At 39.0% G+C, this 13,638-nt stretch overlaps 1 protein-coding gene across 4 annotated transcripts in view; it reads left to right on the top strand.

Annotated features, from left to right (window-relative positions):
* Nucleotides 1-11,498, top strand: part of LOC107727128 (axin-1) — a 49,068-nt gene extending 37,570 nt beyond the window's left edge. For 3 of the 4 annotated variants that reach the window (XM_016536908.1, XM_016536909.1, XM_016536910.1), the window contains 5 exons: nucleotides 4,262-4,809; nucleotides 5,967-6,137; nucleotides 6,328-6,576; nucleotides 9,788-9,937; nucleotides 10,836-11,498. In XM_016536908.1, coding sequence (XP_016392394.1) covers nucleotides 4,262-4,809; nucleotides 5,967-6,137; nucleotides 6,328-6,576; nucleotides 9,788-9,937; nucleotides 10,836-10,962 — 1,245 coding nt within the window. In that variant the 3' untranslated portion in view covers nucleotides 10,963-11,498. The remainder of the gene's footprint in view (nucleotides 1-4,261; nucleotides 4,810-5,966; nucleotides 6,138-6,327; nucleotides 6,577-9,787; nucleotides 9,938-10,835) is intronic. The other variant, XM_016536911.1, reaches the window with a different exon arrangement.
* Nucleotides 11,499-13,638: the final 2,140 nt, after the last annotated feature.

The raw sequence follows: 13,638 nt of genomic DNA, 5'->3' as shown, positions 1-13,638 counted from the left end.
CATCGATGTTTCCTGTCAGCTTGATTTTTGAGTGGACTTTGCTGTTCCGATGAGCATGAACGGTATATGAGTGGAGCTGAGCGGAGCGCACACGCATAGAGCGGGATAATACGCAGAGCGTTACACCACGTGAAAGTGAAACCTGAGCGGTGAACTAATTTTCGACAGCCGGAATTTTGGCGCATCTCTAATTATTGGCGACATCAGAAATGGATATTATATAATAGATGCTTTTTTGAACATTTTAGCAATTTAAAAATATTAAAAAAGGATTTTTTACACGGCACCCCTGCTCTCGACAGACGGCACCCCGGTTGGGAAACACTGGTCTAGACTGTATTAATGTTCTTTTGCTTTCACTGTTGTTTTAAACTGTCATGTATTATTGTTCTCTTTCCATGGCTGTATAATCAGCAGCTGTAGTTGTAGTTTCTTTTAAGCGCATCGCATTAATTGTGAAAAGTGACCTTGAGTATTGACTCGCATTGTCTTCCCATCAGCGCACAAACCGGATGCCAAAGGATATTCACGTTGAGCCAGAGAAGTTTGCGGCGGAGCTCATCAGCAGGCTGGAGGGGGTGCTGAGGGAACGTGAGGCGCAAGAAAAACTGGAGGAGCGGCTCAAGAGAGTTCGACTGGTGAGTGCATCCCAATCGTCACGTCACTGCCGTATTTTCAACTATAGTAGTTTTTTGTTTCCCCTTGTATCAAACACCGCTGTCTCTGCCACTTCTGTTCATGAGCGAGACAGTCGGATGTGTTCTAAAGACTTCCTGTCTTATCAAGGGGGTCTTTCTGTTCAGTGTCAGGTGAATCATCTGCCGAGATTGAGCTACTTGCTAGTCTGCCTCAGTGTAATGACTTTGTTTGAAGTCAGTCGGGGCGTGAAGAAATGCTTGCGCACACCGCAAATGGGAATCTTTTTCCTGACTCAAAGCCAGGTGTTAAGTCTCGAGGCAGATTATTTATGTAGTTTGGCCTCCTGTAAGAGGAACATGCATCACAGAACAGTGACTTTGAGTTATTAAGAGCCGAAGGAGGAATGTCATTTGTCTCCGAATTGATATTCTCACTGGAGCCTCGGCTTTCAGCAAACTTGTTTTAAGTTTTCTCTACCTACCAGCTGAGCCACTGTCTTCTATATACAGCACTTGCTCTCTTTGCTCCACTGAGCAGGATGGACTCTGACAGTTAAACATGTTTTTGCCAGCAACTGAACCTTGACAAGTCTGAATAAACTCTGATATCGCCATTCTGGGGTGTTATTCAGTCAATTTCGGACAGAAATCAGTTTTTAGAGGTCGAAGCGGCACAATGAAAATTGGCTGCTTTGCGCATTGCAGTTGTATTTGTGTTGTGTATCCCACACCTCATCTCCTTTTTTTTTATTCTGGCATGATCTGTCAAAGATCATCCCAGAGCGCTGACCCACACAGCTGTTGAGTAAAAATAAAATGATGCATTTGCCAAATCCTCAAAATTCCTCATCTCCTTGGACTTCACTACCTGGAGAGAGAATCAAAGCATTGCACACAAATGACCTGCTGTGGTTTCAGCTTTATTGACTTTCTCTATTATGAAAACGAGAAGACGACCAAATGAAAATGCACTTTTGATGAAAAAGGAATATTAATGGAAATAAATGCAAAATGTGACTGTATTGTTAGCAGAGAATAAAATAATATATATATATATATATATATTTCTTACTATCATTCACCAGTTAGTTTTTTTGTTTTTCATTCTCACCAAGGCAGCATCTATTTAATAAAAAATTATTAGGGATGCACCGATACCACTTTTTTTTTTTAGAACGAGTCCGATACCGATACTTTCATTTTTGGTACTCGCCGATACCGATACTTGTATTTTCACAGCATTTGTAATTTTTTTTAAAATATTGGGTACAGAAACAAAATAATAATATGAATCATGTTAGTTGGCTTCAGTTACCTTCAGTTATTTCCACACTTAATTATACCTGTTAAAATGTATTGTATAAGCTTTTGTTACTTTCACTGTTCATTTTAATGGCGCATTAGAGCTGCTCCATTGCAGCAGCTCAATACTGTAATCACAAAACGTTTTCCTAAAAGAATGCAGGGAACCACTCGTTATACATTATACGAGTGCACACGTACTATTTTGGTGATGTAATTTGCATCACGCGCAGTGTACACGGACCCTTGCGTACGAGTAAAAACCGAAGTATACTTTGGCCTTTAAAGCAAGCTAAACATACGCAGCGCGCACACGTTTGTATTGGTGCAGAGTGAGAAAGACACTTACAGCCTAGCGCGTTTCACCCAGTCTGCTAGTTTCACTTCTGCTTTAAATAAAGTTGTGTATGCTTGACATTTAAAATAAATGTTTATATTGAATGTATAATTTGTGTTTGTTTTATATTTACGATTTAGTTTTAATCCAAATGTATGCGCTAATGGAGCGAACAGCAATCAAGATCATGCAACAGAAGAGTGTGCGCTCTCGGACTCTCTCTCGCTCTCCTAACCGTCAAATAACTTTAGTATCTTGTGCATTGTTTTACTTACTTCTTTTTGACATATCCGACCGAACTACAAACTTTCCAGTGATGTCTGTGAGATATTATATAGGCGTCAATATTGAATGTTTAACATTATATTAATTACTTACATGTACTTCATAGACATCCTTAATCTCTAATAACTCCATTCTACTCTCTGTTGTTCTGTTTTCAGTGTTTCTTTTTCTGGACACAGCTCTATTCACACGCTGTGTGGTATCGGCTTTTGGTATCGGGGCATTTTAACGAGTACGAGTACAGGAGTGCAGTATCGGGCCCGATACCAGTATCGGTATCGATGCATCCCTAAAAATAATATTCTGAAATATTACAATTTAAAATAAGTTTTCTATCTAGCAGCATTATCAATATAATCTTATCAATATTGAAAACAGTTGAGCTGCTTATTATATTTATTATTAAATACTAATATTTTATGAGATATGGATACCGTGATACAATTTTTCAGGGTTTGTTTTATATAAATAGAAAGATTATAAATAGAAAGTTGAAAAGAACAACAATTATTTGAAATGGAAATATTTGTAACAGTAAAAATGTGTTTTTCTTCTCAATTTGGATCAATATAATGCTTCGTTGCTGAATAAAATGAATAATTTCTTTAAAAAAAAAAAACTCTGAATGGTGGTGTATATAGTGAGATGGCAGTTCAACAGTCAAGTGCAACATGTTTAACGTGTTGACTGATCATGAGATCTGTTCATATAAAATGACTTTTTTTTTTTTGTAACAATCAGCAAAGAGAACACAAAGGCATAGTTTACTAAACACTGCATAGTTTAGCCCACATCAACATAATACAAGCAGCAATGTCAGTGCATTACAACTAACTAAATTTAACTTAACTTGAAATTGTTCCTTAAAAATGGTATTGATTAAAACAGTTAAACATTTACGTAAAATGGTTAATTTTGTTGGGAAAATTATCCAAATGACTTGACATACCAGTATTCATGAACTACTGCAAACGCCCCAACCCAGAGTGACACAACCTGAATCTGTAATTTGCTGAATATTATTCAGAATAAAGATATGGTGGGAACGCTGTTACAGTTGAATTAGAATACAGTTTAGGTCATGGCTGCTTTCATAGACAAAACTATGCTTTTTCCATTGTCTGCAAGTAACGATACAGAATGTGACTAAAATGCAATTTAGTCACCAGACCATGAGTAAAACTACATTTGTCAAAGAACTCAGTGTTTTTTGCCAGTAAAATCTAAATTGGAGAAGGGCACAACAAATTAGCAAGTAAAATATGAAATCTTGTTAAGGGAACAGGCATGTCAGATCATTTATAGTCTGAAGAGAGGTCTGCATGTGGAGAAGTGCTTTCATGATTAAAATGAATATTGAAGTCATGTTTTGGGCAACGAGGGAATTTACTCATGGCTGTTTGAGGTCATTGTGTGTTTTCAATGTGACCATAACAAAGGCATATCAATGGAATCGTAGGAAAGCTGTAAACGTATGACATCTGCTGGTTTAAACATGTTACTGCACAGTGATTCTACAGCCCATTGTTTTCTACAGTAGACTTGCTCCACCTGTCAAATTTGACTTATTCAGTCACTATAAAATGTTTTTTTCTTTGAGGAAGATGGTTTCAGATACGGTTCAATGCCTGATTTTTAAAAAAAATTTTTTTTTTATTAAGTATCTTGTCATTATTGAATAATCTCTTGTGTCCTGTAGGAAGAGGAAGGTGACGATGCGGACATCTCAACCGCTCCCTCCCTGGCCAATCATAGGATTCCTCCTGTGGTCCACGTGCAGCATTATGGCGGTCGCTACTCTGAAATGAGCTACAACGGGCTGCAGCTGCGGGACGCACACGAGGAAAACCCCGAGAGCATCCTGGACGAGCATGTGCAGCGTGTCATGAAAACCCCCGGTTGTCAATCTCCGGGCACGGGCCGCCACTCTCCGAAGTCCCGCTCCCCTGACGGGCTTCACGCGGGCAAGATTCCCGGGATGATGATGCCGCTGTCCGGTGGCCAAGGCAAGCACCAGGCTCGGCTGGGCCCAAAGGGTGAAGCAGCGCACCTGCACCATCACAAACACATTCACCACACACACTATGCCGCGGGGGGGAAACCCAAAGAACAGGTGGATGCGGAAGCCACGAGGATGCATGGGGGATTCGCCTGGAACATGGAGCAACACCACTTTGGATCCAAGTCACGCAACTTTGCAGATGGGATGAGTGTCGGCCCCAGTGCCATGGAGCCCATGGGTTATGGGTATGTGCCTCGATGTCTTTTGTTAGATATGTACACTACTGTTCAAAAGTGTCAATAAGATTTTTTTAAATGTTTTTGAAGAAATCTATTATGCTTACCAAGGCTGCATTTATTTGATCCAAAATACAGTAAAAACACTAACATTGGGAAATATTATAACTAATATAATAACTGTTTTGTTTTAAAAAACAATTTTTTATGTAATTTATTCCTGTGATGCAAAGCTGAATTTTCTGCAGCCATTACTCCTGTCTTTAGTGTCACATGATTATTCAGCAGTCATTTTAATACGCTGCTCAAGAAACATTTCAGTTGTGCTTCTTAATATTTTGGAATTTTTTGGAATTTTTTTAGTAGTTTTTTTAGGATTCTTTGCGGAATAGAAAGTTGAAAAGAACAGTATTTGAAATAGAAATCTTTTGGAACATTATAAATAGGGTTGGGAACCGATAACCGGTTCTTATTCAGAACCGGTTCTTTTAAAAAAACTTTTAAAAAAACCGTGAGCAATTTCTAAGTTTCGGTTCCGAAAACGGTTCTGGTGCGACACGTGACCAAGCGCTGTGAGCAGCCTTGCGCCGGCGTTTCCCGTAAAGGATGTCACAAACCAAATAACAGCCGCCTTGCCTCTTTAATTACTGAGCACATTGTTTTCCATGACGCGCACTCCACTGACGCGACGCGTCTTTAACTGACGAACACATCGTTTTCCACGACTGTACGCGCAAAATCGAATCGAATTGGAACATCTGAATCGATACCCAGCCCTATTATTGATAGTGTAAAAAACATCAACTTTGAATCACATGCATTACTCAACATTACTTACTACCTTCCAGCAACACTACATTCAATTAAGGTAAAATAGTAAAAACAAAAAAAATAGTTCATTTAAGTGGAACCGGAATCGTTAGGCAAAACTGGAACCGGAATCGGAACCGGAAAATTTCTAACGATACCCAGCCCTAATTATAAATGTCATTACTTTCACTTTTGATCAATTGAATGTGTCCTTGCGAAATAAAAGTAATTTCTTTTCATAAAAGAAAATTGTGCTGACACCAGATTTTTGAATGGCAGTGTAAATTGGAGATGTTTAGTGAAGCCATTTATCTCAACAGCTTTGGTGATTTTGATGTTCTCATGTCTCATTGTAGCAGTAAAGGAAGCACACTGTCAAAGCGTCCGGTCAGAAAAGGAGATGATGGTCGAAACTTTGAGATGCGAGAGCCCTTGCCCCCTGATGATATGGAGAGGAACCAGAAGATATTGCAGTGGATGATGGAGGGCGAGAAGGAAGCTGGCCGCTATAAGAGGAGTCCTTACGGGTGAGAGCCCTTATTTAGTGTATTTGTATAATTTATTAGTATTTAGTAATACTAATAAAGGTGTCTAACCAGCAATTCAAATAGTTTTGTTGGAAATTATGCAAAAAATAGACATAGATAGATAGATAGATAGCAATGTTTTTCAAAATTAATCATATAAAAGCTCATTTTGTTCTTGCTTATTTCATAGGAGCATCTCTGGCTCCAAGAAGGCTCAGAGTCACGAGGTGTCGAGGCCCAGCTCGGTGGAGCGGCCGGGGGCTGTGCACCCTTGGGTTACCGCTCAGCTCCGCAACAATGTGCAGCCCTCCCATCCCTTCATCCAGGATCCAACCATGCCCCCCAACCCAGCCCCCAACCCCCTCACCCAGCTGGAAGAGGCGCGCAGGCGGCTTGAGGAAGAGAGGAGGAAGTCTGGAACATTGCAGGCTAAGCAGAGGTGAGAAGACCTGTTCACCTGAACACCATAATTCATATATGATACATAGTGGCTTGATTTGTTATTGCATGAAAATAATCTCATGCAGTTTGCCTTTGGGTCAATGACGCTTATTCTTTAGGCCAGATCTATTTGAAAATGCACTAAAAAAGCACTTTATGCACACATTACCTGACTATGCCTTTTTATGATCATTTCAAAATTAAAAATGTTGATGTTTTTGGGGGAGAATGTCGAAAATATCAGGATGAACATTTCTAATATGGTAATGAAGAAAAATGTTGAAAGAATTCAGTTTTTGAGAAGGGCCTTAAAAGAAAGTGGTTTGGCATTATTATTATTATTATTATTATGACAGATTTCTGCCAAATCAGACATGCAGTTAAACGACTGTGCTGAAACAAGCAGTGAAAAATAAAACCAGAAATGATATCATAGAAAGCACCCCTGCAGAGCCTCATGACTGTATGTCAAAGTCACTTAAAGTGTCAGATAATTTGACCCATTTACAACAAGGAAAGGTTCATCCAGACGGCGTGTCTTCATGGTGCGACTTCAAAAAAAAAAAAAAGTATGATAATTAATGAAATTTGTAAGATTTGTAAGTTGACTAAGACACACTTTTGCATGTATTTGAGGTGTAAGGAAAATGCTATTACGGTTTACATACTAGTTCCACCACTTGACATTCGAGTTGTTCAGTTGACTGTTTTGTTGAAAATGCTATTAAAGTTTTAAAATCCATATGAAACCAACATGAACAAATTCATGTTACTTTTTTTTGCATTTACAAACTTGGCTTTATAAACTTAATGTTTCTTCATCTTGGAAGTTATTTGTCAGTGATCCCTCTACGACCCATAATGCACCATGCAAGGCAGCGTCCTCTTCGACATGTTCCTGCACACACTGTGGCTGGCTTAGGTGCATGCGTATAATGAGGCGACTTGAGCCTTCGAACGCAGCCGGTGTGTCTAACTCGGGGTTGTTCCTCAGGTATGTGATGGAGGTGATCCAGAGGGGTCGCACCGCTGTCAGGCCCACTCTGTTCCCCACTCTCAGTGTGGTGCCCGCCGTCTCCGACATGGAGCTCTCCGAGGCCGAGTATGTCCTCCATGCTTCTCCATAGAGCGTAGCCCTTCCCTTCACCATCCCATGCTACCGATACATGTACCTGCATGTGTTTGTCAGGGCTGTGCCTTTACGTCATTAACTAACGCTTCTGTGTGTTGCGCTATCCAGACTTCCTGTGCATAGCTTTTAAAGGAATAGTTTACCCAAAAATGGAAATTTACTCACCAGATATGGATACATTTAGCATTACATCACTTGCTCACCAGTGGATCCTCTGCAGTGAATGGGTGCCGTCAGAATGAGAGTCCAAACAGCTGATAAAAACATCACAGTAATCCACATGGGTCCAGTCCATCAATTAACATATTGTGAAGTGGGAAGCTGCGTGTTAAAACAGTGTTAAACAAATATGTTGGTGAATTTTGATATAAGAGGACAGCAGGGGATGGATTTTTTTTTCCCACTGGAGCAAGTGTTATGGATTATAGATTGGTATTTTGGCTGGAAGCAATGGTTCAGAGTTAAAACGCCTTAAAGGCACAATATGCAAGTTTTCTCCACTAGAGGTCACATTTTCAAAACAATAACAAAGGCGAAGCTTGATGAAGCTATGAAGCAGGATGTTCACGGATGAGGTAATGAATTAATTTTTTTATTACCTGTACCTTCCACAGTTATTAAAACCGTGAATAGATTATACAGAGAATGCGAGCACAGAGCATTTACATTGTGAAAGAACATTATGACTGACTTGAAGTCTAGCGCGAGTTTTAGCACTCTTAAAAAACTCCCCTTATAATCAGGAAAGCTGTCTATACACGGTTTTATGAATGAATCTCGTACATCATACTTACATCTGCACTTTGTTGTTTATGATGAGAAAATTTGCGTGAGAGCTGAATTCAGTCAGCGAGCGCCGTGCACTGAGCAAAAACTCATCTGAACACCTCTGATTGGCCATTGCATTCATAAGCTCAACACACTCGTGTGTGATTGGTTATAATGCGCAGCACTGTAAAAACGCGTAAAAAATCATGGCGCAACACTGAGCAGATCTTAATTTAATGCTGCGTTCATCACTTTTCATTTTCATTTTATTCGCGACAGCCGTAATGGATTTAGTTTAACTGTACAGCAGCATTTGTGTCTGTGTGTTGCCATAGTTTCTACGAGTGTAAACTGGGGATATGCGGATATTACGTCATTGATCGGCGACAATGACCAGGGACGAGTCATTATTTAAAATTGGAATTTCTCTGGATTTACAAATCCTTGGGAACTTTTGGGATAACATAAATACACAACTGCATGAAATATATCATATTGCGCAAGTAGTTTTTGAATATTGAACTACAAAAATCTTACATATTGTGCCTTTAATGATGCATTTGTTTCTTACAAACATGCAGCTTTTCACTTTAGATGCTAATCGATGTACTGGAGTCGTGTGGATTACTTCTGGATTATTGTGATTGTTTTTATATGCAGTTTGGTCTCTCTTTCTGATGGCACCCATTCACTGCAGAGGATCCATTGGTGAGAAAGTGCTGTAATGCTAAATTTCTCCAAATCTGTTCTGATTGAGAAGCATCTTGACTGGCCTGAGGGTGACTACATTTTCAGCAAATTGTAATTTTTAGGTGAACTATTCCTTTAAGAATGTAGTGTAGTTTGACCAGCTTTAGTACATAGTTTCTCACAGATTTGGTTGCAGTGAAGTGTTGTTCCGGTGTATTAACCGCTGATAAGCTGCAGCAGAATGAGAGGCCGTGGATGTGTGACTGCTCCTAATGCAGATATGCAGTTTAGTGACATCAAAGCTTTGGTGTGGATGAGATGAAAGCGGCACATCAGTGCCAGTGTTTGTTTTTTTTTCTGAGGAACATTTGTCAGGCATCCGGAATCCGTTTTACTTGGCAACAGTAAACCGATCCTCTGACGCCCACCAGCACTTGTGCCCACTTCAAGCCCAGCAGAGCACATACAAGAACCTTTGAAATACGGCTCTGGTCCAGACATCCTTTCGGGACGTTGTACTTCTCACTTTGTTGCTAGAAAAGCAAACTGCATAATTTTGTTCCTTCTTGTAGAACAAATGTGTGATATGTTTGTCAAGGGCCTCTCTGTTCATTTGCAGGCATAAGAATATGAAGAAGCAGCCCTGTGAGAACATCATCGTGGCCTATTACTTCTGTGGAGAGCCCATCCCGTACAGGACGTCCGTCAAAGGAAGGATCGTCACGCTGGGACAGTTCAAAGAGCTGCTTACTAAGAAAGGGAGCTACAGGTAAACCTTTGCCACTTGTCATGTTCTAGTTTTTGAGAACCTTCTGTAGTGTTTAATTTAGATGGCTCACCCAAAAATTAAGATCCTGTCATCATTTACTGACCTTCATATTGTTACAAACTATCTTCTGCGGAACACAACAAGAGACTGTGTTTATCAGTCTTGGACTGAAACTTTCGAGCTTCACAAAAGCCAATATCAGTATGAAAGTATAATAAAACTGATCCTTACAACTCCACTACACTTCTTACAAAAGCATTATTCAGGTTTTCTAATGTCATTCAATAGCTTTGTTTGAGAAAAGACCAAAATATGATTATTAAACGACAATTTACTGATAATTTATTTAGCAAAGACATTAAATTGACAAAGGCTGTATTTATATTTTTATTATATATTATAAAAGATAAATTCTAAATAAAAACGTATAAATACTGTTCTTTTGAACATTCAATTTATCAAAACAAAAAGATCAGTTTCCACAAAAAATATTAAGCAGCACAACTGTTTCCAGCGAGACATGGATTCTTGAGCACCAATATAATGTTTCTTGAGGAGCAAATCAGCCTATCAGAATGATTTCTGAAGGATCATGTGACACTGAAGACTAAAGTAATGATGCTGAAAATTCAGCTTTACCATCACAGGAATAAATTACATTTAATATATATTAAAAAACAAATTGGTTCTTTTAAATTGTAATATTATTTCACAATACTGTTTTACTCCATTTATGAATTAACCATTTCTTTAAGCTTATTTCCAATATCAAATGGCGATACATGTGTGTGTGTGTGTATATATATATATATATAATGTAATGTCAACTGAATGAAATCACTTGACTGAAAGACATGGTATTAAACCATCCCTATCCCTTTGCCTCACCACATCCTAGGTATTATTTCAAGAAAGTGAGCGATGAGTTTGACTGCGGAGTGGTGTTCGAGGAGGTACGCGAAGACGATGCCATCCTGCCCATCTTCGAGGAGAAGATCATCGGAAAAGTCGAGAAGATCGACTGAGGGGAGGGAGGCGTGAAGAGAGGCACTCGGGCTGCAGAGGCGCAGCAGGATATGGAGAAAAGGAGGAAGCGGCGAGCAGGTGCTGAGATTGGTACAGCGAACGTGGATGTGCAGGAGAGCGAGAGGTGCAGAACAGGGACGGTTGCTGTGGAAAGTACACTATTTACTCCGAGGCGTCTACCTCCGCACAACGGCTTTTAAAGTCATACCGCTGCTCAGTGCTCAAGATCACTGCATTGTGCACGGAGAGCCCTTGGACTCACCGAGACGAAAGCGTGAGGCAGCAGTCTCTCACTTTTGCTATATTTCTAACTCTGAAAAATGTAATGTAGCAATGTAAAGTTAGCTTAGAAAAAAGTACTATGAATATGTTTACTAAAGCTGCATATTTTTGATATGACGTATCAGAAGGAACATATCCTTTCTAATTTAACAACTCTTGTAATTTTTATATGTACTGGTACCAGATGTGTACAGACTGTCTGTTTAAAAGGAAAAAGAGAAAGTTTTATATCTATTTAAATATTTAAAAAAAAGGAGAAAAAAAAAAGAAAAGAGGAATCGGTTCACCCATATCAAAGCTGCGGCATCAACCTGACCCAAGATGGTGGTTACGAAGAAATCACAACCCACGCTTTACCAAGTGCTTTTAACTCATAAAACCGGTTTGTTAATCATAGAGAGAGAGAGGAGTCAGTCGACGCCGCCGCACTTTTCACTGCATTATGCATTGATGTCAAAGGAGTACCGCTTTGAGCGGATGTCCTATACGACAATGCCTTCACATTGCTCTCTGTCCTTCGTAGATGGCATGGCATGCATAATAATTCCTCCCCTCTTCGTGCACAGCATGATTTAAGACCAAGGGATGTTATGCTGTCAACCGATTAATCGCGATTAATCACATCCAAAATAAAAGTTTTTGTTTACATAAGTGTGTGTACTGTGTATTTATAATGTATATATAAATACATACCCATACAGTATATATTTAAAAAAAAAATGTTTACATGTATTTATTTATATTCATATAATTTATATTATATATAAATATATTTATTATAAACATAAAATTTTTCTTGAATATATACATGCATGTGTGCATTTATATATACATAACAAATATACACGGTACACACACTTACATTATGTAAACAAAAACTTTTATTATGGATGCGATTAATCGCGATTAATCATTTGACCGCACTTAAAGGATGAGTGCGCCAATTTTATGAAACTAGTATCTGTAGTCTATAGTTTATATCCTGAATCTGTAAGGTCGCTTTCCAGGTGTGAGATCCGCAGCAGCGCTGACTCCTGTTTAAGAGCAGGGGAATGTGAGACTTGTGGAAGAGGACGTGACGTTCTGCTCGTCCTGGGGTCCATCGTCTGTCTAGCGCCATCGGACAATATACTGATCATGTTTACACTTACCTTAATGTATTACAGAACAAGAAACAAATAGGGAATTGTAGCCTTTTAGCTTAACACGGCTAAATGTGGTGCCTGGCGAGAATGAATTGTTTTAAAAATGTAGTTTTAGCCTAACGTGGTCTGCCTTGTTGAGATCATGAAACACCAAAGAGAACAATCTATCACAGGAGTCGAATAAAATCCGTTTGCGTTGTTTCAGCGACAAAAATGAAGCTCCTTCATAGAGTTTTCAGGCTGTGTGTTGTAATGAAACACTGAGAAGGTGTACTAACCGCTAGGAAAGCACTGGCGAGACCGAGCCAGACATGGTGCTGTAACGTTAGAATGCTTTCTGTTGATCTGGCATCCCATTTTCCCCCTAGTTTTTAAATTTTAAATTCCCTGTGTAGTTTGATTTAAGTTGCTATTGTCATCAATGTTCAGTGATTTGTCATGTGTGTTTTTCCCCCCACGTTCATTTAGAATTGTTTTAAGCTTTCATCAACTTGAACAATATGGGTACTTGATGCAAAATATGGAACATTTCTCATGTTTGTTTCGACTTATTTTAATTACGGTGTAATTGTCAACTGGGATGTAAAGAGTTAACTACTGTGAATAGCCTGGACGTGAGCTCCTCTCACTGAATGATGGATGACCTGTACATAGACATCACAGAGTGCCTTTCTGACCATTCTCATCTCTGATCCACTGTCTGCTCTCCTCACTCCATGTGTCCAGTACCAGGGACTTGCATTATGTTTTTAAGTTTCTTAAGACCTTTTTTTTTGTTTTTTTGTTAGTTTCCTATGCGAAGAGCATCAACACACTTTAAGTCTTTCTGTGTAAATATGTACATTTTTTTTTATGTGTCTTCAACTACAACCAGCAACCCAATTTGGATATTTAGTGCCCTGCTTCTGCTTAAGTGTGCCGAGTTGTACAGTTATCATTTTACGGTACTTTGGACAATAAAGACATCTAATAAAACAAATATGGAGTTCTCTTGTTCCTTTTTGCATGAATTTATATTTTATAAATTATCTGTAGTTATTTGGGTTTATTTATCCGTGCATTAAATTAAGCCTTTCTTTAAAAAAAATGTTAAACAGATGATGGCGCTCTTGTTTCCTAGCAACAGTTAAGTGAGCTTTGCCAAGATCTCATAAAGCCTGTGCCTGAGGCTCCACATAAACATTGAATTATGACAGATCATATCAAAGAATCTATTAAAAACGTCTTAAAACTGCAGTACAGAAGGTT

Source organism: Sinocyclocheilus rhinocerous, unplaced genomic scaffold, assembly GCF_001515625.1.
Source record: "Sinocyclocheilus rhinocerous isolate Xijiao unplaced genomic scaffold, SAMN03320098_v1.1 scaffold3015, whole genome shotgun sequence".
Taxonomy (NCBI): Eukaryota; Metazoa; Chordata; class Actinopteri; order Cypriniformes; family Cyprinidae; genus Sinocyclocheilus; species Sinocyclocheilus rhinocerous.
Note: the sequence above shows the minus strand (reverse complement) of the source record. Positions and strands in the feature narration are given on the sequence as shown.